The sequence below is a fragment of the Melanostigma gelatinosum genome, assembly GCF_949748355.1.
Source record: "Melanostigma gelatinosum genome assembly, chromosome: 14".
In the NCBI taxonomy this organism is placed as follows: domain Eukaryota; kingdom Metazoa; phylum Chordata; class Actinopteri; order Perciformes; family Zoarcidae; genus Melanostigma; species Melanostigma gelatinosum.
Window position 1 is genome coordinate 8,218,755 of NC_136647.1, and position 25,281 is coordinate 8,244,035.

The following is a 25,281-nucleotide window of genomic DNA, read 5'->3' on the forward strand; positions in this document are numbered from 1 at the left end:
GGCTTTTAAGTGGTTCTCCTGCTTTACTTGGATTTAGTTTTAAATGTAATGCTGAAAATGAGATCATGTTGAGTCATGTCTCAAGTTCACAGTTTGTCCCATCAAGGTCTACAGTAGAAAGTTGTATGTTTCCTCACTTCATCTCCCCCCCCTCATGCCTCTGGCGACCTTTGGAATGCGAGGCAAAATGAAAGGGTCGGTTCACCCGAATCCCCTTTCTCACTTCATTTGTATCACTTTCTACTAATGCAATTGTCCCTTTGAACTGTTGACAATGAGCTTAATTGAAGTACTGCCTGTTTTTGAGTTGTGATGGAATTAATTGCGTGCATTTAGAATTAAAGACAGTTGGCTGCTTTTTGAAGCCTCTGTTGTATGACAGACTTGTACCAGATGTTTCGTGCTGTTTGCTGACAGCGACTGAAACCAAAAGAAAAGCGTGCGTCTCGCCACCTGCTCAAAATGTAGTTGATGAGTTCTTGCCTCTGCAAGGAAAGCTGAATACTGCTTCCAAGTATATTCATAATATCCTCTCTAAAAAGAGGCCCAACAGCAGTGTAAAGGTAGGTTTCAATTACACGCCCTACACAATGATTCCATTTGCTGTTTATTGTGAATGAAAGTTTATCCTTTCCAGACTTCTTTGAAAGTTGGCTTGATTCACTGTCCAAGGCATTTAAAAACCTTATGGTATTGATCCTTGGTGCTACAGTACGTCTTAGATGTCCCTCACTCGTCTCTGTTGCGTTGTGAAAGGACAGGCCTCATCTACTGGCAAGAGTTCCTTCATTGGCATTCGAGGGCAGTGGACACATGATAGGTCAGTGTCTTCATCCTCCGCTTTATCTCCCTTATCATCTGACATACAGCCAGAGGGTAACAGCAATACACTGTGGTCCAGTCCTCACACACACTTCCCTGTGGATAAACATGCGGACAGACACACACACACGTACATGCAAACAGACAGAAGAGAAGCGGACGTGTAGACACAACGACACAGCAGGAACAGGTCCAGGACCATGAGGTGCATTGCATGAAAAGACATGAAAACAGAAATTCACTCGCGCAACTTAAAAGTGAACCTGTGAGTGCATTTAGCAATGTTGTTGAATTGATTATCTACTGTTAGCTATCGGCTTTCCATTTATTGTAGAGTCAAAAAAAAAAGTTGTTTTGAAGTCTTCTTAGTGGTGTGTTCAAGGACGCACACTCACCCGTATCTTGTACCGCTCCCTGATCCCAACTCGCATGGCAAAAGTGGATCCCGGTAGCAGAGGCATGCACAGACATTCGCCATACTGGTGAGCTAAACTCAGGTCTAAACAGCACGGCACCAGGGCCCCGAGGACACCTGCAAGCACAGGGTAAGCACAACGTGTGACAAAAGACTGAGCTAAGAACAAAAACATGATACGAAGAATAGGTCATAAAGTTCTGATTGGCGTGTGAGAGCACCGAGCGTATGAGAATACAGCTTCCGTCTGTGTTTGCGTGTTACATGTAGTCTTGTCTCCGCAGACGTCAAACAGGCCAGTGCTCCAGTCTCCTCCCGTCTGTGTGATGGTGGTGATGGTCGTCGTTGTGATGCCGAGGCCGGGTTGTGTGAGTGCTGGGTCTGTCACTGCAGGAACATTGTTTGACCTCGAGTCATCTTTACTTCCTGTGGTGAAGCCCCCCACTTCCTCCTCTTGAAACGCTGATGCTGAGCCCCGGGTGACTGACAGCCTTGGTCTGAAATTAGATTTTTTTTTTTTTTTTAAATCATATTTGTCTTTAGATGGAAGGCTGATAAATCCATCATGACTTGTCAAGCCTCTAACTGATAGCTTGCTGTAGGCTTAATGTTAAATGAGTCTTAAGTTAGAAATTCATTTTCTAAGCTGAAATCTTATTTGTTTCAATAATTCTTTCTTGAGCAGCATGATTTGTACTCAGCTGGCCTAATATAAAACTGTACACTATTATCCCACTAATATTATCCTCCCGCTATTTATCATACGATGTATTCTTCCATTCAAGTGTTTAAGGCCTTCAGCAACACTTAAATCACCACAAATGTTAGTGAGTTTTAGAATGCAGCAATAATGGATTTAAGAAATGTTCGTGTTTAATTTGCATGATCATTTATCGTAGAGACGTAAAAGGAGAACAAGATTAAGAGGAAACGAAGGAGTACAAAAAAAAACCAAACAGAATGAGATAAGTGAGCTGTTTGCTGTAAATCCATTGTGCTCAGTGGTGACAACAATGTGGACCGGGAGAGACAAGCAAATGCACTTACTGGTGTGTGACTGTCAGCTGCTCCATTACTAGAAGCTACTGGCATCCAGAGAGGGCTGAGGCGAGAGAGGACAGGGCGAGCAGGGAGTCAGCAGGAATGAGGAGGTGGAGTGACACTTCCCCAGTGAGAGGGTGTGTGTTGGAGCAGATAAACCAGCAGTCGAATGGCTCGGCCTAGAAGCTGTGTGACAGAGATAAGTCTTGTATAGTTTGCCTTCTGTCTGTGACTTTGCTGCGTGCCCCCCCCCCCCCCCCCCGCTAATGCAGCGAATGCAAATGGGGCCGATGCACATCGAGCTGCATGAACATCTGGCATAAAATAATCAGATGTGAATGCATTCAAACACTTTAACACGAACCCACCAGGAGGTCGGAAATCTTGTAATGAGCGATTACTTATTTACACGAGTAGTCTGACACAGAGATACAGAGGACATCTAAAAGGTGCACAAATATATGGGAAATTAAGTACAAATTATGGATGTCAAATAAAAGATCAAACACATTACCTCAATTCTAACAGTTTGCTTGACCTATGACATTTGAAATTGAACAACATACGGTTACACTTACCAGCAGACAGAAGCAGAAGCAGACTCATGCAGTCGAGAGCTGGGAAGTGAAAGAGGCATTTTAGAACCAAAGAAATACATTCATGCATTTCCTGCTCTGACTTTGACCTTTTAAATTTAGACTGATGGTGTGTGTGTGTGTGTGTGTGTGTGTGTGTGTGTGGGTGACAGAAGAGAGAAGTGAGGGGAGCTTTACGTGGCGGAAGGACATGTAGTGCAACCATCGTGGGTTGAGAGGCCCAGACAGTTCACTCACATTCACAATGGGTCTTAAAATTGGGAGAAACATGTAATTTAGTCCATGTAAGTGGACGCTTTTCTAGCTCCTTCCCAGGATAAGAAAGGTAGCTATAGCCGATTATGGTGTCATTCATTTGTAGGAGTTGCATCAAAGACAGAAGCATCAAAAGGATTACAGTTGAATGGGATCCTTGAAATAAAAAGAACATGATTATCGGCAGATGTTTAACCGACAGTGAACCCTGTTGGAAAGTCGTTCTACCGAAAAGCCGTTGAAGTAGCGAACCGCAGAGCAAACCCCTGGAATAGTTCTGAAATTAAAAAAGATGTGAGATACATGAAAAATCGCTTTGTAAAACACAAACATGACTGACCTGGATTCACTCACTTGCAAGTTGAGCTCCAACAAGGTCCCTTTTCACGCAACGTCGTTATCGTGTCGCTTTTACGGCATTAAGGTTGCAGCTCTTTGCCTTCAGGTCAACAGGCTCGAGCTGGGCTAGCTATGTCCAGTCTGCATGCTAAGCTAGCCCGTTGCAGGCAATACCTTCACATTTGAGCATACATGTGGGCATTATCAATCTCCTTATCTAATACTCAACAAAGCAAGGTTATTTCCCTAAATGTAGAACATTTCCTTTAAATGTTGATAACAGACTGATTTATTCAGTCAACTGAAGCATTTATTGGCTGTTTTATCTCCTTTTTAAATCCCCATTCCAAGTCACCAATAAATGAGAGTGGGAAACAGTCGTCCTATTTATTTCCTTTGAAAAAAATGCAACCGCATGGAGAGGGTCGCGAGAAACAATAAACAAGGAGCCTGAATATTTCATAGGTTTTTTATTATTTCTCTGCAAAGCACAAGTGAGACAAACACCATCCACTGCTAGAAAATAGGAAAGCCGGTGTCTGACAGGATGACAAAACATGAGGGAATGATTGTCCTCACCTTCAATGTATGAAACAACACAGCAGGCACATTACCATCTATATGGGAAAAAAAAAAAAAAGGCATTGAGGAGGCTGCAGGAGCAGTCGCACCATGTAATAACATATGTTGTTTGCTAGGACATGGTGGTAGATTTTTGTTTGTCCCCTTCAGAAAAAGCAAAGCGCTTAGTTATAGATTTATTGGGCATCATATCAAGCAGGAAAGAGTGGCTCATTGAGAAAAGTAACGAGATTCAACGTAAACAGACGATGAAAAGACGGAACAGAATACAAATCCTGGTGCTGTCCTCCGACACAAAATCCTTAAGGGAAAGTACAGGATAGTTTTTTCACACCATTAAAGAACCCTAATTTTAGTACCAAAGATCCAATATCTTGGATTTTTGCCGGGGATAGGGTTGACCCTGAACCATCCGTTTTGTGCAGAACAAAACCAGATCCGGATGTACTAAAATTGTACATGTTTTTGTAAGAGGACAGAAGCACACTCTTGAGGTCCCATTAGTTTCAGATGCTCACTGAGGTCGCATTCAGCAGTGAAAAAGGTGCACAACAATCGGTCACATCCACAGAAACATGGATTATAAAACACAGATATATGTTTGAGTCACTGTTCTATGGCTTTCAGTCAAAATTACCCTTTTTGTGGCAACAATTAATGACGCATTTGAACCTTTCACAAATAATTCACTGCTGAATGTGCCGACATATGCTTGTGTGTGTGTGTGTGCGAGAGAGTGAATGTAACTCTAATTAACCAGATAAACCAGAGAGTTCCCGATGTCCACAGAGAGGCCGTTGTCAGCCAGAGTGACCCTCTTCTCCTCCAGGTTGATGTTGAACACAGACTTGTTGGAGATGGCCAGTTTGCCCTCTTCCTCGTGTCCCAGGACGGGCACCCGGCGAGGCCCCAGCACAGGGTCCTCGTACCTCATCAACTTGACTCTGGACAGATCTGGTGGAGGGGAGTCAGGCAAAGTCAGAGAGGTGTGTGTGTGAGAGAGAGAGTGGCAAAAGATGGAGAAAGGGATGGAAGAATTACACAATAAGTGGTGGAGGTGAAACCCATAGGAGGTATGAGATGATGGCAGGAAAGAGTGCAGAGAATGTTAAAGCTGATCAGGGTAGTGAGTGATGGAGGAAATGGAGAATCAGTGCAGAGAGGGAAGCTAAGCACGGCGTTGTGTCAAAGTGATGATTGTGAAAGAGAATGTCACAAGGGGAAGTGGGTGGGTAAATTGCCATCACATAAAGCACATAGCTTGGTTTTGGATAGAATGATGGTTAAAATCAAATGTGGATGGATATTTAATGAGAACTGCATTATCTAAAAAAAACAGGGCTTATTGAAATTGCTTGAAGAGTTGGCTTTAAAACAATGGGGGAACACTGGATTCACGGTATGGAAGTAGACAGTTAATTGATCATCATCCAGCCACTCCCTTCCCCAGTCGTTGTGCACAAGGATGGCAGATGGGAAAGACTGAAACAAGGTTGGGAGGCTGTTGGACATCAGTAACATTATCAGTTAGCTGAGCCACCAAGACGTGATGTAATTTATTCCACGAAAAAGATCGTCCAAAATCGTCGAAAAATAATCTGTAATAGTTTATGAATTTGTGTTGTATATCCATTTATCTTACTAACCTTTAATGAGTCTGTTGACCTTAGCTAACCTACGGATGATGCTGTCTCCGCTGTCTCCCTGGCGGATGTCAACCTTTGTGGAAAACTGCCCGTTGCACGGCTGAGGGTTGACCAGGGACACACACACTCCAGGCTGGGGAAATGGAGGCACAAACACAAACGCACAAACACTCAATTTAATTGTTGATTTGAGTGTGCAAACACATATTTTGTTCATCTGGGAAACACAGACACTCTTGCAGAAGGGATGCACACAGGTAATCAAGCACCTACAGAGATAAACACATAAAAACAGGAACCTATTGCGAATATGCAGGTCAGAAAATCTGAGAAACGTGGCTGAAAAAGAAGCGTACACCTGCCCTCTAACAGAGACTCGCACGCATGCAACCTGCTTTAAGAGCCGCCAACACAGCCAAAATCATTTACCTCTGTTCTGAAAACACAGAACGGTTTCCCCGGGCAACAGTCCTCCTTCACTTTGTCGTCAGCCTCAGACGCAAACAAGATGTCGATCTGTTCCAGCTGTAGAGGATGTGGCAAAAGAAGGATTATCAGCCGAGATCAATCCGCTATCTGATAGTGTGTGTACAGGTGCGTGTGGTACGCAAACTGGCAAACAGCGGTGGTGTTAATCTGGCTCCTGCAGAGATCAGAGAGACAAACATCTGGCTTCGTCGCTCACACGTTCAAAATCGGGGATGGTATTTCAGTTTGAGATGGCACAGAGTAACAGTGTTGTAAAATAGTTAAACACGGGAAAGAAAGAAGTCACAAAGAGGCCACAGAAACGTCCACATCTGCAGCATAAACAACCACAGACCATCCAAAAGTTCAAGACTGCAGTCGTTTCTCAAAAAACTGATTTAAGGTTCAAATCAGTTGAGCCACATTCACAGTGTTATGTTTGAGCGGTAAGTAACACATCACTCTTTTTCAGTCCTACATCATAAAGCATATTTCTCCATCAGCTTTTCCTCTCTGCGGCAGCTTATTATTTTAGCTATGATCTATCCGAAACATTGGAAATTGGATTGAGGGTATTAGTTTGACGCAGTTTTCTTTCTGAGGTTAAATGTGTGCTGGTTTGACTAAAGTATCTTAGGGACTCAGGTTCTACTTTCGACTCGGCTAAGCCTCTTTGCAGACAAAAGCATGAAGGGCTTTCCTGACTGACAACTGAGCTCAGGACTGTCTCAACTGACTCAGCTTTAAAGCTGAGGTATTTTTGAGGAAACCAAAAATGCTGCAACTGCATGATACAGCTCGACATTGTGACGACAAACAGACCTTAAATCGACTAAACTTGTGTTTATTTCTCACATTTGAGATAACAATATATTGCTAGAGCTGATTTTTGCTGCTTGTAGTGTTTTATCCCATCTTTAACTCTGCACTCACACAAATGAAGAGCTGCCAGGCGTGTTTTTAGGTTGGACAGACACTTTCTGACTTCAGAAATGATCCCCAAACATACCTCTAGAGAATTGGTTAAGTAGACCAGATTTTCCATCAAAACCACCCGCTCATCAAACTCCAGCTCCAGATCCAAGACCCGTGGCCCGTGCTTCTCCAGGTTCTCCTGCAGAACCCAAATAGTCAGAATCAATCATACAATACGAGTGCGAATGATGGACGTGAACTTTTCCTGAGGAACGAACAGGAAGTTAACTTTTCTAAATAGAACAAAACCTAAAAAAAACAAGCCAGCATTATGGAGATAAGATAATCATCATGGTAATGCTGCCATCATGAGATTATTGAAGAAAAATAAAGTTTTTCTGACATTTACCAACTTGTCATGCCCAAATGTATTGAGTGAATGCTGGTATGTGACCAACAGAGACACCTTAACTAGACATGATGCAATTTGCAATTCGATAGGAATTTAATGTAATCTAAAGCAAAGCAGCCAAAATGTGAAAAGGTGGGGACGAAGACAGATGTGCTGCCAAGTTGAATCGAAAAATAAAAACATTTTTTATGAATGTAGCAAAGGTGCATCATAACAAGCAGAGCCAGTTCCCGTTGAAGACAGATGTGCTGCCAAGTTGAATAGAAAAATAAAAACATTTTTTATGAATGTAGCAAAGGTGCAGCATAACAAGCAGAGACAGTCTGTCAAAAGCATGTGTTGTACTCTTTCAATCAATAGACCAAGAATCCCAGACATTTCTTTGCAACACTGTTGTTCAGACAATATTGGCTACAGTTTGGTCATTGTTCAACACAAAGAGGAATAAAAAGAAAAGAAACCAGCATTTAAATGATGCATACTTAAAGTACCAGGACCACAAAACCCAAACAAAAGATAAGCCACCATGAGCAGTTTCTTAGGTGATAAACAAGCTCAATTTGAACAAGGCAGAGAAAGCAAATACAACACAAAAAGGAGCTAAAGGCAAATATGTGTAGAAATAAAATTTAAAAAAGTTAAAAAAAGATGAATAAGCACGAATAAATTGTCCATGTTAGACTCTCTAGAACAGTGGTTCTCACTGGTCTGGCTGCGGGATCCACCGACAAGCCGGGAACCACGACCCAAATTATTTATTTATTTATTTATATATATATATATTTATATATATACATATATATTTCTATATATATATATATATATATATATATATATATATATATATATATATATATACACATATACATATATACATACACACACCATTTACATCATTATACATATCTATTTTCAAGACGTCTAGTAGTAGTAACGGCTCTGTGTAGTAAACTGTCAAATCAAATTAAGAAAGCACACATTATATTTTAACAAATATTATTCTCATTTTTCAAATTTAACTGGATGGATTATGAATACATAGAAATACATGGATACATGTTCTTCTCTTTTCAAGTAAAATAATGGCTGGATTAAAAAATAAATGATGTGATGAAATTCTATTTAGAAAAAATATTTTCACTGAATTGCCCTGCAGCTTTAAATTCAGTTCATTCAGGGTGAAGTGAAAAAGCCACAATATTATATTTTTTTCATCTTCCAAAAAGAGAAATTAGTGTTTGAAGAATTCGCCTCTATGAGTCTGTCCAGTCAGAGTCTAATGACTCTGGTCTCTCTGGCCATTTCTGTCTTTTGGAGATCTTCCTATGATTTGACTTTCACAACCCACACCACAAGTGCCGTAAATGCTGGAATAATTCCGCTGCATAAAAAATGCCCTTCAAAATAAAATCACTTTTTTTTTTTTTTTTGGTCAGGCAAAGGCCTGCGACCCACTGAAAACGGGTCCGCGACCCACCAGTTGAGAATCACTGCTCTAGAACGATGGAGAACGGACAGTGTGTGCATTTACACAGATACACAAATGCTCCTTCACTGTGCTCCTGCCTCCCCCAGATTTACCTTGATCATCGCTACAAAAGGCATGACTCTCTTCATGTACTTCTTCAGGTCAGGCAGGGCTCCCAACTCAGTCGCGATCACCTTGTTGTCTGGCAGGGCTCCGTTGTTGCTCTGGAAAGACACAGAGAAAACAACAAAAACAGCTGGGTAAAACATACAGCCGTCCAGGAGCACATAGACACAGAGAGATGTACGAGGTGAACTACGTGGAATAACTTCAGTGATCGTTTCAAATACAAGGGCAAGTATTTCAGTGCGTCACTGTGCCGTGGACCATTGTGCTTTCACATGTAACAAATTGCAAATGTCTGTATGAATGTTGTTTGTTGTTTTGTTACCTTGTAGTGCTTGCCGAGCAGAGATAAGGCACTGTGCTGCCATGGAGGGTAGGTCTTGGCAACATAGATGGTGCAGTGGGAAGGCTTGGCTGGGGGCTTTGAGCCGCCTTTCTGTTGGGAAGAAAACACAGCAGAGAAAGAGGAGCATTTCAGATTCGTCTGGTGCAACCATAGTCAGGTACAGGACTCTGATGGTGTTGTCAGAGGTGGGCGGGCTCAATCAGACGCAAACAGTGCGTTTGGATGGTTCCAGCCTGGGTGAGGTTAGGGTAATAAAATCCATCTGCTCCCTTGACAGAAATGTATTAAAAGAATATTATTATGATTATAAAAAGACAGCCTTCCATCTTTTCCTGTCTCCTCCCCCCATTATCCTTCCATCTTGCCTCCATGGCAACAAAACATTTACAGTAAATCAATAACCACGGTCTGGAAGTCTGAGATATCGGCTGTTTCAAATCTTGTCAATACTTGTTTTGCTTTTTTCCCCAGCTGTCTAGAGACTCTTATCGAAGAGCCAAACTGTTAAACAATAGACTAACTTTCCTGCGGCGAGCAGAACACAGACTTAAGGTATAGTTGAAGTAGAGTTATATAAAAGGTACTTCGAGTATTTAAAGGGATAGTCAAGACAATTTTAGTCATATAGAGTATAGAACAATATAACAAATAACCCCAGACCTGCCATATACAACACCGATAATCTACAAATGCAATGTGTCAAACAAAGTACTGACCATTGAAAAGGTGATTCCTATAACTTTGGTTAAAACAGGGTCAGTGAAACTGGCCTGGGAATAGAAAATGGAAAATACACAGAGCAGGATTCAAACAGACCTCATTTATGTTCAAAACAGAATCTATCAAAGGAAAACGTACCATAGTCAGTCGTAACATGCTAACTCTTTTATACTCAATCCAGTTCCAAGCAGAGAAAATGCAAATGAATACCTCCTTTATATATTAAGTATGTGATTTAACAAGATAAAGAGTAAAAAAGCAGATTGTAAGCAGGTAAGATTGACTGCTATTGAATCTCACCTCTACTCTCGGCGTGCTGTCTGATATCTTCAAGCTGTTTTATTGTTTTCTGCCTCATTGTGCTCATCAAACAACCATGAAACTGTTTAACAACACTTGAGGCAGAAAAGATTTAATGACCAAACTTAATGCACTTTGAGACGAAGTGTTGAATTTTATATTAACTATAAAAAATAAAAAAAATAAAAAGCAATCAATTGTGGAATCAATATTCCTTTTCAGAATTACTTTAAAGAGCCATTGCAGCAGTGAAGTACAGTGAAGCATGTGAAACAACACGGACCACAGTTCTTACTTTGTTTTTGGGAGGCTGCAGGTATGCTTTGAGTCTCAGCCGGAGGTCGTGTGCGGTCTCCATCAGGTACTGGGAGGACCGCATCAGAATCTCATCCACTGGACTGGCCACAGGCCACGATGCCTTCATCAGAGAACTGGTCTGTTGGGCAAAGAGGAAAGAAGGCTGATGAGTGAAGGGGAGCGATGACAACAAAGTGTTTTTTGTCTGGTGGCGAACAAAACAACAAAACCAGGCACACACACACACACACACACCCCGTGTTAACGATGCGTGTACCACCGTGTCCACCGAGTGCCTCTTAGCTCTTTAGCTAGCGGTGCTGCACACATGATTGGAGAAAAGACTGTCGCTTAGCAACAACAAAAGCCCCACAACCAACCGAAAAAAAAGAGCAGCAGCACTCTTTCACATTCATATAATCTAGTGTTAAAAATATTCTCGGCTCTCTGCTGTGCTGTTGGGAGCGTGCAAAAGTGTTTGCAGACAGGCTGCTGGTGGACATGTACGCCAACAGAGGGAATGTGTGTGCGTTGGTAGTTTCACACAAGAGTCAGTGACGAGTGGATAAAGTGCCGCTTCAGACCTACAGCACATGAAGTATGGTATCTTAGCTTGTTGCTCCGTGTATCCATGACGGTAAATGAACACAGGAAGATAACTGCTTCTTTCACACAGTATTTCTGTTCTACTCGCAAGTCCAAAAGGTGGAGATAAAAACGAGGGACCGACGGGACGAGAGGATGGAAGACACATCTGAACCCACAGTCAAAGCAAACATGAAACCCACATTATGAGTCCGAACCCATGTTTCCTTACCTTGCCAAGCAGACCCCAAGTATATTCACAAAGGTGTGGGCAGATGGGGGCCAGCAGCAGAGTTTGCATCTCTATGAACTGGAAGACCAGGTCCTTGTGCATGCCCTCGATAGCAAGCTCACGATACTTATCTTTGGCTGCCTGCACACATAAATCATATATACCGTACACATACATCAGAAAATGCTTACGGAGGATAAAAAGCATGCTTGTCTTTAAAACGTGCATTAGAGAGCGTTTTTTATAACGGACATTTTATTTTACCTGGAACTCAAAGAAGCCACTCTTCAGGGCCTCCTTGTACATCATCCTGTCATAGTGCTGCTCCGTCTTCAAGATGCCGGCATTCATCTCGCTAGACAGACGGGACACAAAATCCTTACAATCAGTTTGCGGAGCCAGTAAACCATTCACTTATTCAGCGCCGGAGAGCACAAAGTCAAACAGGAACCATACGAACTCCGAAGGACTCGCCCGGTTTCATTGAGTGTGACACAGTGGATCTGGTTTTCACACTAAAGTGGATATAGACTACAGATGAAATGGTTTGTAGTTCATTATAAATCAAACAAAAACAATAGATTATTCTCTTAATTGATAGTTTTAATAACAATTTCAAACTTCTGTGTCTGGGTCTAAAGATGGGCATTTTCTCTTACTTTCAGACAATTTATAGATAGGCCATGAATCCTCAATTATTCATGAGAGCTCTGCAGTATATCTTGGTACCTGTATTACCACGCCGTGTCAATGAATACTTGCATCTACCTGTCAAAGACCCGATCGTTGAACGTGTCTGCGGGTCCCGTCCTCAGGTTGTTCTGGTTGGCGATCATCTCCTTCACCCACTCCACCCAGGTGTAGAGGCGCAGGATGCCAGCGTCGGCCATGGTCTCCACGAAGTTGGCGTCCTCCACCGTGTCCCCAGCGTCGGCTAGAGCCAGACGCATCCCTGACGGAGGAAACGCACAGGTGTGTTAAAACAGCAGCAAGACAGACCAGTTGCAAAATAACTGAGAAATGAACTGTGAATCATCTTCACACCAGAGCAAAAACCTAACATGGCCAATGCCATTCTCATCAATGCCTTTGTCATTTTCAAAATTTAACTTTAAACTTTAAATCATACACATTCAAACACTAAACATAGCACTTATTTTCTCTTCTGCGAAACACTTCGAGTTCAGAGGATTTGCAGAAAAGTCCACAGTCTGAGAAAACTTCAAATACCCAGCATACATCACTCCAAGCTCTTTGACAGGAAGTCAACTTAATGCATCCATCTGCTGTCAGTCTGTCGTTTCTTTTACTTCCACAGCAAAGTGGCTTGTAGAGACACAGCAGACACATCTATCTATTATTCAGCTCGTTCACAACATAAAAAACACAGAGTAGAAATAACAAAAAAAACTAAAAAGGATGAATGAAGTAATCCTGAGGTATACTGAGGGCAGGAGGGATTATCAATGTCTCTACCAGCTACAGATGAAAACACGGCTAAAACCAAGTCAAACTATAGAGATGAACAACACTAGACTCAAATTCTCCGAGATGGATTATCATAAGTCATGCCTCACGAGACCCCCCAAACATAGGGGTTTTGTTTGAAAATACATTTTCACTGAGCATCAAGTCTCATTCTTACTCTCACAAAATCATGTCCTCTCAAGTTCCTACAAATATTTGATTTCTCCTCTGTATCCTGTCCTGTGGAGAGAGCATCAGAAGGTACAGACTTTCTGGAATTGACGATCATGCAAATACATCATGAGTCTCGATTGATTGGAACATTTCTATTAAAATAATATATAAAGCTGCTGGACCTCAACAACTTGCTTTTGATGGGGAGATAATGTTGAATATGAACTGCCTTACCGTTACACCTTGACGCAAGCATCCATCCAACTCACAAAGCAAGTAACCTCCATCTGCCTGTCCTTCACATACCTCTGGAGAACAGCTCATCTGATCTACATCACCTCCACGAATTAAATGCTCCACTTTATAACCACAGAGGACACGTCAAAGCAAGTGACTAGTGTTTTTCCACGACGTTTCTGACCGTGAAGTTTATTCTTGCCATAGTAAAGCCGACGCGAGCAGGTGTTTTGCTCGAGACAAGGAAGCACAATGTCGAGTGTGAAGGGGTTTGTATGAGCAAGCTGCAACTGGCAACACCAAATGCCAAACGAGCACTGCATTCATTATACATTATTACAGAAACTCGTTACTTAAAGCGCAATAAAAAGGGGTCTGGTGACTACAATAGCTCATAGCACCCAATAACAACACCTCAACTATCTTATGACGATTGAGCGTTTTCTAATTATCTTCAGAACAGGATCATTGATGCTTATATTATAACCAAGAGTAACGGTCCATGCACCATGAAAACACTTTGTAATCTGCTCGAGACGCACACCTAGGGCTGGGCGATAAATCGATTTAATCGATTAATTCGAATGTGTGCTTTAAGGCGATGTGTTTTATTGAAAATCGAGAAAATCGCCCCCACTCCTCCCCCCCGTTGGGTTCCCGTAGTTGAGTGCGCGCGCATTGTTTACAAACGAAAACAATGGCGGCCAGCAGTGAAGCTCTCGTTCTTAAGAGAGGGAAGAATGTGTCTTCCGTGGTCTGGAAATGGTTCGGGTTCGTGTCATCTGACACAGAACAAACAGCCTCAAACAGAGGCATGCCGCCGAGTGGGAGAAGTGTTGCGCCCTGAGGAGGGAGCAGGACCGCGGGAGCACAAGCGACGCTGTCTTCCTGGCAAAAAATATTTAGAAAAAACATGCACTACTGTTTAATACTGTTGGTTATGTTGTGAATGCACTTGATTTTGTTTACATGCACTTATTTACTGTGCACAATATGTTATGTTGATGTTAGATCAGATGTTGGACTTTTGAAAATGTGAATGGTAAAGGGTCACATACATTTTATTTCATGCTGTGTTTGTATCAGTGTATTCAGTTAGAAAAGCTTACTGTCAAAAGTTACATTTGCACAGTTGTTTACAATGGAAGGCTACTATTTAATGCCATTTAATGTTATCTTTAATTTAATTTTATATTTAAATGATTCAGGCAAACAAAAGAGTGACCAAATACTTTTTGTATACTACAGGCACCTTTCTACAATGTTCAGGTTTTGTTTGCACTTTATTTTTATCAACCTACGAGGGAAAATCATCACAAAATAAAATAAAAAATTGTTTTCAACAGCTTCTGTCATCTGCAAAAATTTGTGGGGGAAAAAATCTATTTAAATCGTGAATCGGATTTTTTGTAAAAAAATCGGAGATTTTATTTTTAGGCCATATCGCCCAGCCCTACGCACACCTGATGTGCTTTGTCTCCCACGTTTGAGTGAAACATGACACGAGAGAGTCAACGCTCAGAAACAGAACACAGGAGGGAGATCACTCAAGAATAAAGCAAGTGTACCATCCGCTGAGAACTTGTCAATGGCTTGACAGAGAGTGAGGAAGTTTCCAGTTGATTTGGACATCTGGCAAATAGAAAACAGATGTTTAGCAGCCAGAATCTTTCAAGCATGCCCACCCACACAAGTTCATTACAACGCTTTGTGGAATAAACCATCACGTCACAGACTGTTGGTGTTTAAATTTACAAAGAAAGAAAAAAAAAAAAGGTGCAAATCAACAGTAATTTAAAATCTTAACAGCATCAAACACTAGTTAATTACCGGCACATAGGAAGAGAGGTGTTTGAATACAAAGATTTACAGCTAAATATAATATTAATATTGTTATTCAATGTCTCAATACCCCAGACAAGATACCACATTATTTCTCCTGAGACTATAGTCCTAATATCTAATTAAGAGATTCATATTAAACTATACAGATTCATATTTGACACACCTTTTCAGAGTTGAGGAGCAGATGTCCGTTGGCTCGCACTGCTTGTGGCCACTTTCCACTGTGGACGAGAGAGAGAATGTTCTCATTCGTGTCAACTTCACCCTCAATATAATCAAGTTCACCCTCATCCAACGCCCACTTCTTAAAATCAAATGTAATACTTTGTAAGACCGTTTTTCTGAGACCCTTTCCAACACTGAATAAATGCTCATTAAAGTTGTTTAAAATCATGATATCAATAAGGTGCTTTTATCCTTCATCGATACGCTTCTCCATACAACAAACATATGCAAAATCAATATATATAATATAATTAAACGCATAATGAAATTATACATCAAATAATAGCGGCTTGGATATGTTGTAAAACTGCTTCATCCATCCGTCGATCGAGCGGGCAGACTCACCTGTCGTTGGGCCACATGGCCACGTGGTTGTACAGGTAGTAGGACAGGTGGTTGGGTACCAGGTCTTTGCCGGACACACGGACGTCCACGGGGTACCAGTACTCAAACTCCCTCCGGAGCCTCTGGAGACGCTCTTTAGGGATGTCCGTCTTTGGGAAAGGAGACGTCTTGAAGAATATGAAGTCCCACACCTCCCTGGTCATCTGCTCCGGCCTGTGGAGCAAAAAATTATAAATAATTAAGAGACAAAAACGGTCGTAGGTAAAAAAAAGAGGGATGCATTGGGCTGAAGCAAAAGAAGTAATTAAATGTAGCATTAGACAGCGTTACATTTTACCTCAGTTTTGAGAATACTTAAATCGAGCTATGAATTCATTTTTCGAAACAGTTTCTGTAATGCAGCATTTGTCATTGAGTGGATATTTTTTTTCTAGTCATGTCAGTTCATGAATACCAAGCAACACATCGACCTTGTGTGCAAGCCTTTCGTTTGGAAATATTACGTTTAGTTTCTTAAATTGGAGGCTTTTCTCCCTCAGCCGACCCATCTCTGTGGTTGTTTGGAGGCAGAAAGAGATGGACGAGGGAAGGAGAGGAGGAGAGTGAATCAGTTCGGGCTTAATCCTTGTTTAATCTAGTGTGTGTTGTGTGTGTGTGTGTGTGTGTCCGTACTTTATGCCCAGTGGTGAGGCTCCCTGTCCATTGAGCACACCTCCCTGGAGGAGGTGCGCTACGGTGTAGTAAGCCATGTAGATGGTGGAGTCTGATAGTGACTCAATCAGCCACTGCTCGTCCCAAGGCAGCCGCGTTCCTATGGTAACCAGGTGTACACACACACACACACACACACACACACACACACACACACACACACACACACACAGAGAGAGAGATAGAGAAAGACACACATGCACACAAACACGGCAGAGAAAGCAAAAAGAGAGACACAAAATTACTAAGGACAATTGTCTCCACTGAGCTGACACAATCTCTTGTTGCGTTTGCTCGTCAAGCTGGTTAAACTCTGGTGCCAAGAACAACACCAACAGAACGGAATATAAGTCACGAAGGCGTCACTGTGTCATTCTTGGCAAACAAGCAGAGAAGTAAACCTTTTATTGTCAAATAAACTCAACTACACTCAACCTGCTGCTTTGACAGATAGCAGCAACAATTCCTCACTCGCTGATTTGCAGCTTTTCCTCAAATTACATTTTTTGTAACTTTAAGGAGTGTGTGTGTGTGTGTGTGTGTGTGTGTGTTTGTGTATATGTGTGGGTGGGCACATTACTCAGCCAGCCTTAAATGCACTGAGCTCATGTTTTAGTTTTCCAGTCAGCTCCTATTGAGATCTTTCACCAGCTTTCTATGGTTAAAAACAGAAAACTACTGCAAGCGTGAGCAGTTTTGCAAGCAGGAGCAGCTTCATTATGAGACCTGAACAACATTAAATATAAAATCTGAATATAATCAAATAGAAAATATACGCACCAACACTTGCACACATTCACTTTGTGAAAATACAAACTTGCATCTTTACTTTTGAGCTTTCAGTGTATGAGCTACGTTTGTTGAAATTTAAGTATGTTTTGCTTCCACAAGTGAAATAAAAACTGCAAATCACTATTTTTGCTCATCAATTAAACCGGTTTGAGTCATTTTCAAAATTTTCTGATCCAGCCTCTTAAATGTGAATATTTTCTGGTTGCTTCACTCCTCAATGACGGTGAACTGAATATATTTGAGTTGTGGACAAAGCAAGACATTTGAACATGTCTTTTTAGGCTTTGGGAAACACTGATTGACATTTTTCATAATTTTCTGACATTATTTAGACCAAACAACTAATTCTTCAGATTAATTGCGAGTGACAATAATTGTTAGTTGCAGCCCTAAAAGAAACCTGCAAACATGTAGTAAAGTCATGTAGCGTACCAGTCCGTCTGGTTGGTGAAACATTATGTTCATAATCCGAAAATGTGTGGGGAGATTTCTACAGTAGGAGTCTACAACAGGCCGAGACTACTGCACTGTGTGCCAGCTGGCCCCCAGTCTGCATCTCCTCCTGCATGAACAGAGAGGCAGACTGTTGCTAGGAGCTTTATCATCAGTCCTCTGCCTCCATCTATAGACCAAAAACATCAGTCATGCACTACTTAAATAAAGTCCTGTTCGTCTTTGGCTGCGTGGTACAATACAAGAAACTAAACTACGTTTTAAATATGCAGCTGTATATGTCACTTATATTAACAGTGGCTGCAGTCATGACCCAATCATTCACACACAAAAAGCCAAGAGACGAACGCTCACCGAGTCCATAGGTACGAGAGCAGGCATGCTCCTGTAGCCAGGCCAGAGTTGCCTCAAAGTTTCTCCTGGTCTCTTCACAAAATCTGCGTAGTGTAAAATAAGAGCATGAAACCACAGCATGTCTATGTTTTTAGACTTTGGCATGACTAGATTTGTTTTCATTTGTTTTGTACACTCCATACTAGATTGTCTAGACCTTCACAGGAGCCCCTCACAAGCATGGATAAACACTGCACAGAGCAAAATCAGACAGGGAGGGAATTTGGTACGTCAGAGCAGAGGTCAGTGTCTTACGTCTCCAAAGGTTTGAGGGCTTCATGAGCCTTTTGCTTCCACTCTGCATCCCCGTAGTCCAAATACCTAGAAGACACATTAGCATGCTGCTAAACAAAGAAAGCCCAAATGCCATGAGACTTTCTACGCTTGAAAATACAAACCATAAATTATTAAAAGTTTTGTTACCAGCATTTACCAAAAAAGCTACCTTAAAAAAAAAACGTATATTCCCCTAGTTCTATCACACTACCATACAGCGTCAGAGCCATGCTAATAATTACAAGTGAACGCAGGTAAAGATTTAAATTATGAAGAGGTTTGTGTTCAGAATTCCCGCGGCACTCACCACTGATCACAGAGAGCCACCACACACACATCAGCTGAGCGCGACATGACCTGTTTTTCTGGCTCCATGTAGATCATGGCCTCGCCCTGTGAGAAAGTGGTGCAGAGCCAACATCATGACAGGTAAATAAAGATCAAACCTCTGCCATACATGGCATTCAATGAACTCTGAGATCACAGCACACCAAACATAATCCAGGACTAAGTCAGAATTTAAAGCTGTTATTTCAACGTACTGTATTTTGGTTTATTTTTGCAAAATAAACAAAGTGTCTTACCCTCTCTACCATCATCTTCTGGATGGGTTTTTTGACATCCTGGACCTTCTGCCCCTTGTAGCCATCAACCAGCATGATCTAAGATGGGAATTCAGTCACAAATGTTTCATCCACAGTGATTCTTTCACAGTTTTGACAGTTCAGTCCACAAGAAGTGGGTCATGTCTCTGCAGTGCACTCAACAATCACACATTATCATAAACTGCTCGGAGCGATGACACATACTCGGTGTACACTGTATATATATATACATATATACACACACACACACACACACACACACTATATACATACACATGAGATGTGCTCAGAGTGGCCCCCTGCAGTGTCTACATTTAAATTCTTATTTAGTTTAAATGCACAATCAGCTGACAGTGAAGGTTTGACTTGACTGATGTCATGATATTGTGACAGGAAAAAATTGGGTTTCGCAAAAACAAATATTCTTTGCCCGCGTGTGTGTGTGTGTGTGTGTGTGTGTCGTCTACAAATTCAGCTTGCGGTTATGCAGAGTTTTTCACAGTAGACAGAACCAAACTCTCTGAGGGCAAGACGTAGCTGATAGCCAGTCAATTAATAATTGAGTCTACCCTTAAGTTGTGAATCACTCGTCTTGTGTCTTGGAGATAAATCATACAAGCTTCAAACCTTGTTAAATCTAAAGGGGGGGGGGGGGGAATTCATTTTGCTGACCTATGGGTGTATTTTGAACTTATTACCCACTAAGTGGACTCACCCCTTCATAGAATCCCTTCAGGTAGACTTTCTCCTTGGCCTCGGCCAGCTTCTCCTTATCATTCTGGCTCTGGATCTTCAGCTCATCACACACCAAAGGAGCCGATAGGTTACCATAGCCCGGGATGTCTATGATGGGGATCTGACATGTGCACGCACACACACACATATAAAACACACACATAAGGCTCCATCAACCATCTTGGACTGAATTTGTTCAATGCAACGATGAAAGAGATCAGCTCACCGGCTCAAAAGGCAACACCATCTTGTCCTCGATTCCATACTTCTCCCGCAGAGCCTGTTGGAAATGCAAACATTAAGAGGCACCTTAATCAAATGCAAAAGGTAGTGCATGCTTAATCAATGGATGCAGCTTTAATGAGTTTCTTCCTTAAGAATTAGGGATTTAGTGCACCTTAACTTAAAGTAAATAGCACAATTTGTTTATAAAAAATTTCGAAATCTGTGTTTCCAAATTGCCCTTTAAGTTTTAGTTGTGCTCTGTCTTTTGTGTTTCTCTGCATCAGGCTGCACCTGAGGTGTAAAGGCCTCCTGAATGGCAGCACAGTAGATACTTCCTCACCTGTTTTTTCTTGATGTCTCTGAGAGCAGCGATGTCATCAGGAGCATCAGAAGGCACACTGGTAACTATCCCCGTACCTGAGAAAAGACGCCGACAAGGCAAAACAAAGGCCAATACATAAAATGTATTTATGCATGCCAGGTAGTACACGTCTCATTGACATTATGAATATTCACCGCTATTGCCGAGCAGCTATACTGGAGCAACTACCTCACTGTGAAGAAGAGACAAACCTGATCTGAAAACTGAAAAATGTCAACGGCCTCTCGCATTGATCCCCATAATCCTTAAAGCCAACACACACACACACTGGGCACTTATTCAGAAATTCCAATTAAGGCTATTTTACAAAACAAACGTCAACAGGACACATGAAGAGCCTCAGACAAACGACAGCCCTCGAGCACCACAGAGCAGAAAAACAGATACTGACAGAGGCCTCTGGGTGCAATTAGTTTGATTTAATATGTTTACAAATGTTCTCCCTCAGGTCAAAAAAAACAGCCATGCTTTGACATCACAGCACAACACCTACAGTAATACATCCTGTGGTGACCTTGGCCGGCTATTTTGAGACTTTTCTAAAAAGCTCCTCCAATTATATCGAAGACAAGGAAGGATAAGGGATAAAGCTCCGTGCAGATTGTCTGCAGAAGGTAATACCGTAAGCAATAAATAATCTTTATTTAAAACACAGACATATATATAAATACACATTTAAAGCAGCTGTTGAACTATTCACCAACTGTCGGATACATTTCACTCAAATTCAACTTGGCACATAAAAAAACAGAAAGAAAAGTGCCTCCACCCGAGGGTATTCTGACTGCTGGCAAAGAAACCTTTCAACAATGAAGCCACCTTAACCAATGTGGAAAATGTCTGCCTGCTATTTCTCCCTAACTTCTTGACTCCTACCTTTGTCCTCCTTGATGGTGAGCATGGGCAGAGCGTAGATGATCTTATAGGAGGTCAGAGGAGCACTCAGGGCACAGCCAAGGACATCCTAGAAAGAGAAAAGATGATGCAGAGGCTGGTTACATTTCCACTGCATGTTGCAAATGTGCCTTGCTATTTCCCAGGTAAAAGGAAAAGGTAGAGTAATTCAAAAGGAATCAATTTTGCAAGTTGTTTGTGCCATGGCCATGAAACCGTGTGCCTGATATGAAATAGAATGTATTTGCAGCTGAAGGTAGTACCTGTCCCAGTATTTCCATGACCACGGGCACCACTCCATTCTCTTTGGTGAAGCCCTGGTAAGACATGTTCCTGGCAGACCTGCTGGTGCAGATGAAGATGTCCCCGCTGGTCGTCTCAAAGGCCACATACTTCATGTCGGGCCTGATCCAGCAGTTGGTCTGACCGAACATGGTCTCTGGTCTCAGAGTGGCAGCAACCAGGTAGATGTTTTTGCCTTTCAAGGCGCTGTGAGGAGAGCATTAGCGCTTTACTTCAGTCTCACATTACGAGTCGGTAGTGCCGTGTTTATCAAAATGAGGATTATAGTGAAGTGCACGTAGAAGTTGTCTGTGGTGTAGACTGTCTGTTAAAAGTCAGTGATTGTTCTTTGTTACCTGCTATAAAAGACTTTGGACTTGAATTTTGCCGTGTAGGGTTCAACTATTTTCATCTTGATGAGAGTGTACTCCTGAGGTCCAACTCCCTGCAGGTGGAGAACAATGGTCGTTCAAAGACAAAGAACAAAATACAGAAAGACCATTTTAAAGGATTTGTTTTTTCATGTGCCATCATCAGTAAGACAAACTGAGAATTTTCGACATCCCCAGTAAACTGCAGTAAAGAGGCAAAAATGGTGAGTCAAATAAAAGCACTGATGAGCCCACAGTCAAGTGTTTTGGATGTGAGGTGTAAGGTAAATTTACAGTACATTAAAGAACGATAATGTAAAAATTGGCAAAATTGTGAGAACACAGTTATTTTTAATGTTTGCTGTAGGATTCCCAATTGATCATATATAATCATATCACAGTCGATACATTATTTCATTGAGCCAGGTAAATGTACCTCTCCGGTCTGCCTGTCATGGTCCATGCATGGCTGCCCATCCTTGGGGGAGAAGATGGTATATCTGCAGAGGACAGTCACAATATATTACAGATTCCCTTTGCTTTTCCCACATGGACAGAAATGACATTGGTACAGGACTTCGTTTTAGGCAAAACAGTTCAACTGATCCTGAAAGCAACAAAGACAAAGTGTCCGACATTTTCATACCACATAATGTCGTGCACTTCCTACTTTCCTTACTTATCTCTTTATTACCACCAAGATAGTGCTACAGAGCAAGTTACACAGTCACATGGTAACTCCTAAACCACCCCACCTTTTGCCAAACGCAATCTTTTTTCTCTCCTTTAGTGTGATGAACTGCCACCGGACGAAGGAGTCATAAAAGGGGTTCACATCGGTGGTGATGAATGAACGCCTCCAGTCCACCTGTGAAGTGATGACATGAGACCAGGATTTAGGCACAATCGACTCAATGAATAACGTGATTATCCTCAGGGTCGACTCATTCTGTTGAACTCTAGGTATCAAACAAAAAGAGGACTCACTTTAGTGTATACCTCTGAACACATATGCTTCGATCATTTAGCCCAATGACAGTAAATTGTACACAATTATGTAAAAAATAGCGTAGAATCAAAGCATATTGGGGAGTCATAGGTAAAGAAACAAAAAAAAGTCAGATGTTTGCTAGAGTCACCTTGACTCCCATCAGTTTGAGATCTTTAACAGCCATCGGAGGAAAGTACTCCAGCCAGTGTTCAGCATGGGCAAACTGGGATATGTCCTGGTCCTTGAGGCCCAGAGACCTCATAATGTCCCACTGGAAAGTGGCCGTTCCGGATTTGGCCACTGCTTTACTCTAACAGAGGAATAAAATGTAAAAAAATAAGTAAGAGATGAAAGATTTTGCAAATTGACACAACCTTTGTGAATGCTGAACCAAAAGAAGAATAAAAAAACACTTGGGAGTAATGAGCCATAGCTGTTAGAGGCAAAAACATCAACTGTGTTTTTTTCAGTCTCTATGTGGAACTTGGCATTAGTCAGGTCCCTCGGATCCTGACCTTCTTGCCCTTTGCTTTGTCCTTGATGATGATTTCATCAGATATATCTGGCTTCTCCTTCTCCTCCTCATCCTCATCTGGAAACTGCGGAGGGTTTCCATAAAGCTCCATCTCTCTCTTCAGCTTGTCTGCACAGGCCTGGTGGAAACAATATGAATGTATCAATACCAGAAAGAAGGAAAAGGCAGTGTGTGTGAGGGGGTTGAAGATGCAGTACTAATTGTTGAAAAAATAAAAGTAGAATATCAGCTTTATATGTCTTTGCAACTACACTGAAAAGAAAACAACAACACTAACTTTGATTGGCATTCCTGTGCAGTGCAGCGCGAATGGGAAGAGGCATTTCTTCCCTTTCATGGACTGGTAGCCAACAGCAAACTACGAGAAGAAAGTACAGCAGTGAGTCAGTGATCATAATCATCAATAACATGTCATAGGTGCAGACTGAAGAAGTTAATTTCAGTTGCTTTTGTATGAAAACTTACCTCACACTTTGACAAGCTGAAAGTGTGACCGAGGTGCAATCGGCCATTCATGTAAGGGTAGGGGAAGGTGACGAAGAACTTGTTTTTGCTGGAAGAAAAAAAAAAAGAAAAGAAAAAAAGAGTTTCATCAATAAAGGATTTCAAATCTGCTATAATTTTATGAGCAAAGTGCTGTAAATTGGGAAATAACACAGGGAAACCATTCAAAAGCTCACCTTTGGTATGTTAACTCTACCAAACTCAATCTCAGAGCTTCACCCACACTTGCACAGCTAGTTTTTTTTTATGTACCTATTATGAACCTGTTAAGTTCACCAGGAAGATATCAGTTGAAGGAAGTACACCTGCATTCCTGAGCACAGCAAGCTTTGAATGTTGCTTTCTTCAAAGTTGGTCTTACATTTCTGGCTATTCCTCGGTCAAGTATGTAAAAGAGAGTGTCTGACACTTCTTGGAAATGAACATATGGTCCTTCCTCATGATAACAGACACTCACTTTGTGCTTTCCCCAACTGTTGTCGGTGCATCTTGTTCAAATGCCTTCTCCTTCTCCCATTTCTCCTGGATCTCTATCTCAATCTTTCTCAAGAAGTCCAACTTTGTTGTTCCCTTCCGCTCCTGCAACACAATGAAGTGCAAGATTATAGATCATTAGAGAAAGTGCAGTACAGTAATAGCTGCAATTCAACTGAATAAACATTTGTTTGATAACAAATATACACTTTAAGGAAACTCTTAAGTACCCGATAATAAAATATAATATGTTAGAATAAAAAAAACTGTTCAACACATGTGTTCAAAAAGAAACCAGCTGTAATCTCTGGTCAAGCTCAGACAGTTGACGCGACAACTAACGTTAGCTAGCTTATGTTAGCTAACTTAGCTACTTGCTACAGTAAATTAACGAAACCACTTCTTACAAACCAGCATTAACCGTTTTAAACAGCGGATGAATGGAGCATACTACCTACCGTCATTTCGACCCAAACTATGAGCAATTAAGATAATTATTATGTTATTTAAACAGAAGAAACAGTGGAGGTAGTATCCAGTTTGACAAGACAAACCCACGCTACCGGTGCCTAGCTGACGAACCCTACAATCAGCTTCACGCAAAGGGTTCTGGGAAATGCAGTCCGAATAACTTTTCATGAGCGTTATTGTTCCATATCTTGTAAACTAGGACTTTTATTTACGTGGGGTTTTTTTTGCTCAGTGTTACATATTTTAATACACAAATGCTGAATTTTATGAACTCCGTTGAATAATCACACGACATGATTTCAACGTCCGTCGTCTGGCACTGCGTTTAC

General features: G+C 41.5%; 2 protein-coding genes across 2 annotated transcripts; both read right to left on the reverse strand.

Annotated features, from left to right (window-relative positions):
- Positions 1 to 2,364, reverse strand: plac8l1 (PLAC8 like 1). Its single transcript, XM_079284153.1, has 4 exons — positions 2,285 to 2,364; positions 1,502 to 1,734; positions 1,218 to 1,354; positions 1 to 918 (listed from the first exon to the last, which is right to left on the reverse strand). Exons 1-4 carry the CDS (start codon positions 2,308 to 2,310, stop codon positions 787 to 789), a joined length of 528 nt encoding a protein of 175 aa, XP_079140279.1. The 5' UTR covers positions 2,311 to 2,364; the 3' UTR covers positions 1 to 786.
- A 1,559-nt stretch (positions 2,365 to 3,923) lies between these two features.
- On the reverse strand, positions 3,924 to 25,057 carry lars1b (leucyl-tRNA synthetase 1b). Its single transcript, XM_079283980.1, has 32 exons — positions 24,940 to 25,057; positions 24,465 to 24,586; positions 23,969 to 24,056; positions 23,781 to 23,861; positions 23,484 to 23,621; positions 23,117 to 23,278; positions 22,733 to 22,845; positions 22,414 to 22,477; positions 21,963 to 22,051; positions 21,588 to 21,813; positions 21,307 to 21,394; positions 20,389 to 20,465; positions 20,050 to 20,103; positions 19,804 to 19,944; positions 19,068 to 19,145; positions 18,791 to 18,876; positions 18,463 to 18,528; positions 18,169 to 18,251; positions 16,531 to 16,669; positions 15,859 to 16,071; positions 15,452 to 15,509; positions 15,012 to 15,075; positions 12,334 to 12,517; positions 11,830 to 11,920; positions 11,566 to 11,706; positions 10,747 to 10,887; positions 9,411 to 9,521; positions 9,073 to 9,183; positions 7,174 to 7,278; positions 6,126 to 6,221; positions 5,697 to 5,829; positions 3,924 to 5,004 (listed from the first exon to the last, which is right to left on the reverse strand). The coding sequence occupies exons 1-32, from the start codon at positions 24,943 to 24,945 to the stop codon at positions 4,799 to 4,801; spliced, it is 3,555 nt and encodes a 1,184-aa protein (XP_079140106.1). The 5' UTR covers positions 24,946 to 25,057; the 3' UTR covers positions 3,924 to 4,798.
- Positions 25,058 to 25,281: the final 224 nt, after the last annotated feature.

Excerpts from the sequence above, each read along its gene's own strand:
- plac8l1 (XM_079284153.1), bottom strand. The coding sequence starts at position 2,310 with ATGGAGCAGCTGACAGTCACACACCA. Across the intron at positions 1,355-1,501 it reads CTGCGGAGACAAGACTACAT|GTGTCCTCGGGGCCCTGGTG; the intron begins GTAACACGCAAA and ends CTGTGCTTGCAG. Across the intron at positions 919-1,217 it reads GGGAGCGGTACAAGATACGG|GGAAGTGTGTGTGAGGACTG; the intron begins GTGAGTGTGCGT and ends GTTTATCCACAG.
- lars1b (XM_079283980.1), bottom strand. Across the intron at positions 23,862-23,968 it reads TCAGCTTGTCAAAGTGTGAG|TTTGCTGTTGGCTACCAGTC; the intron begins GTAAGTTTTCAT and ends TTCTTCTCGTAG. Across the intron at positions 23,622-23,780 it reads GCACAGGAATGCCAATCAAA|GCCTGTGCAGACAAGCTGAA; the intron begins GTTAGTGTTGTT and ends TGTTTCCACCAG.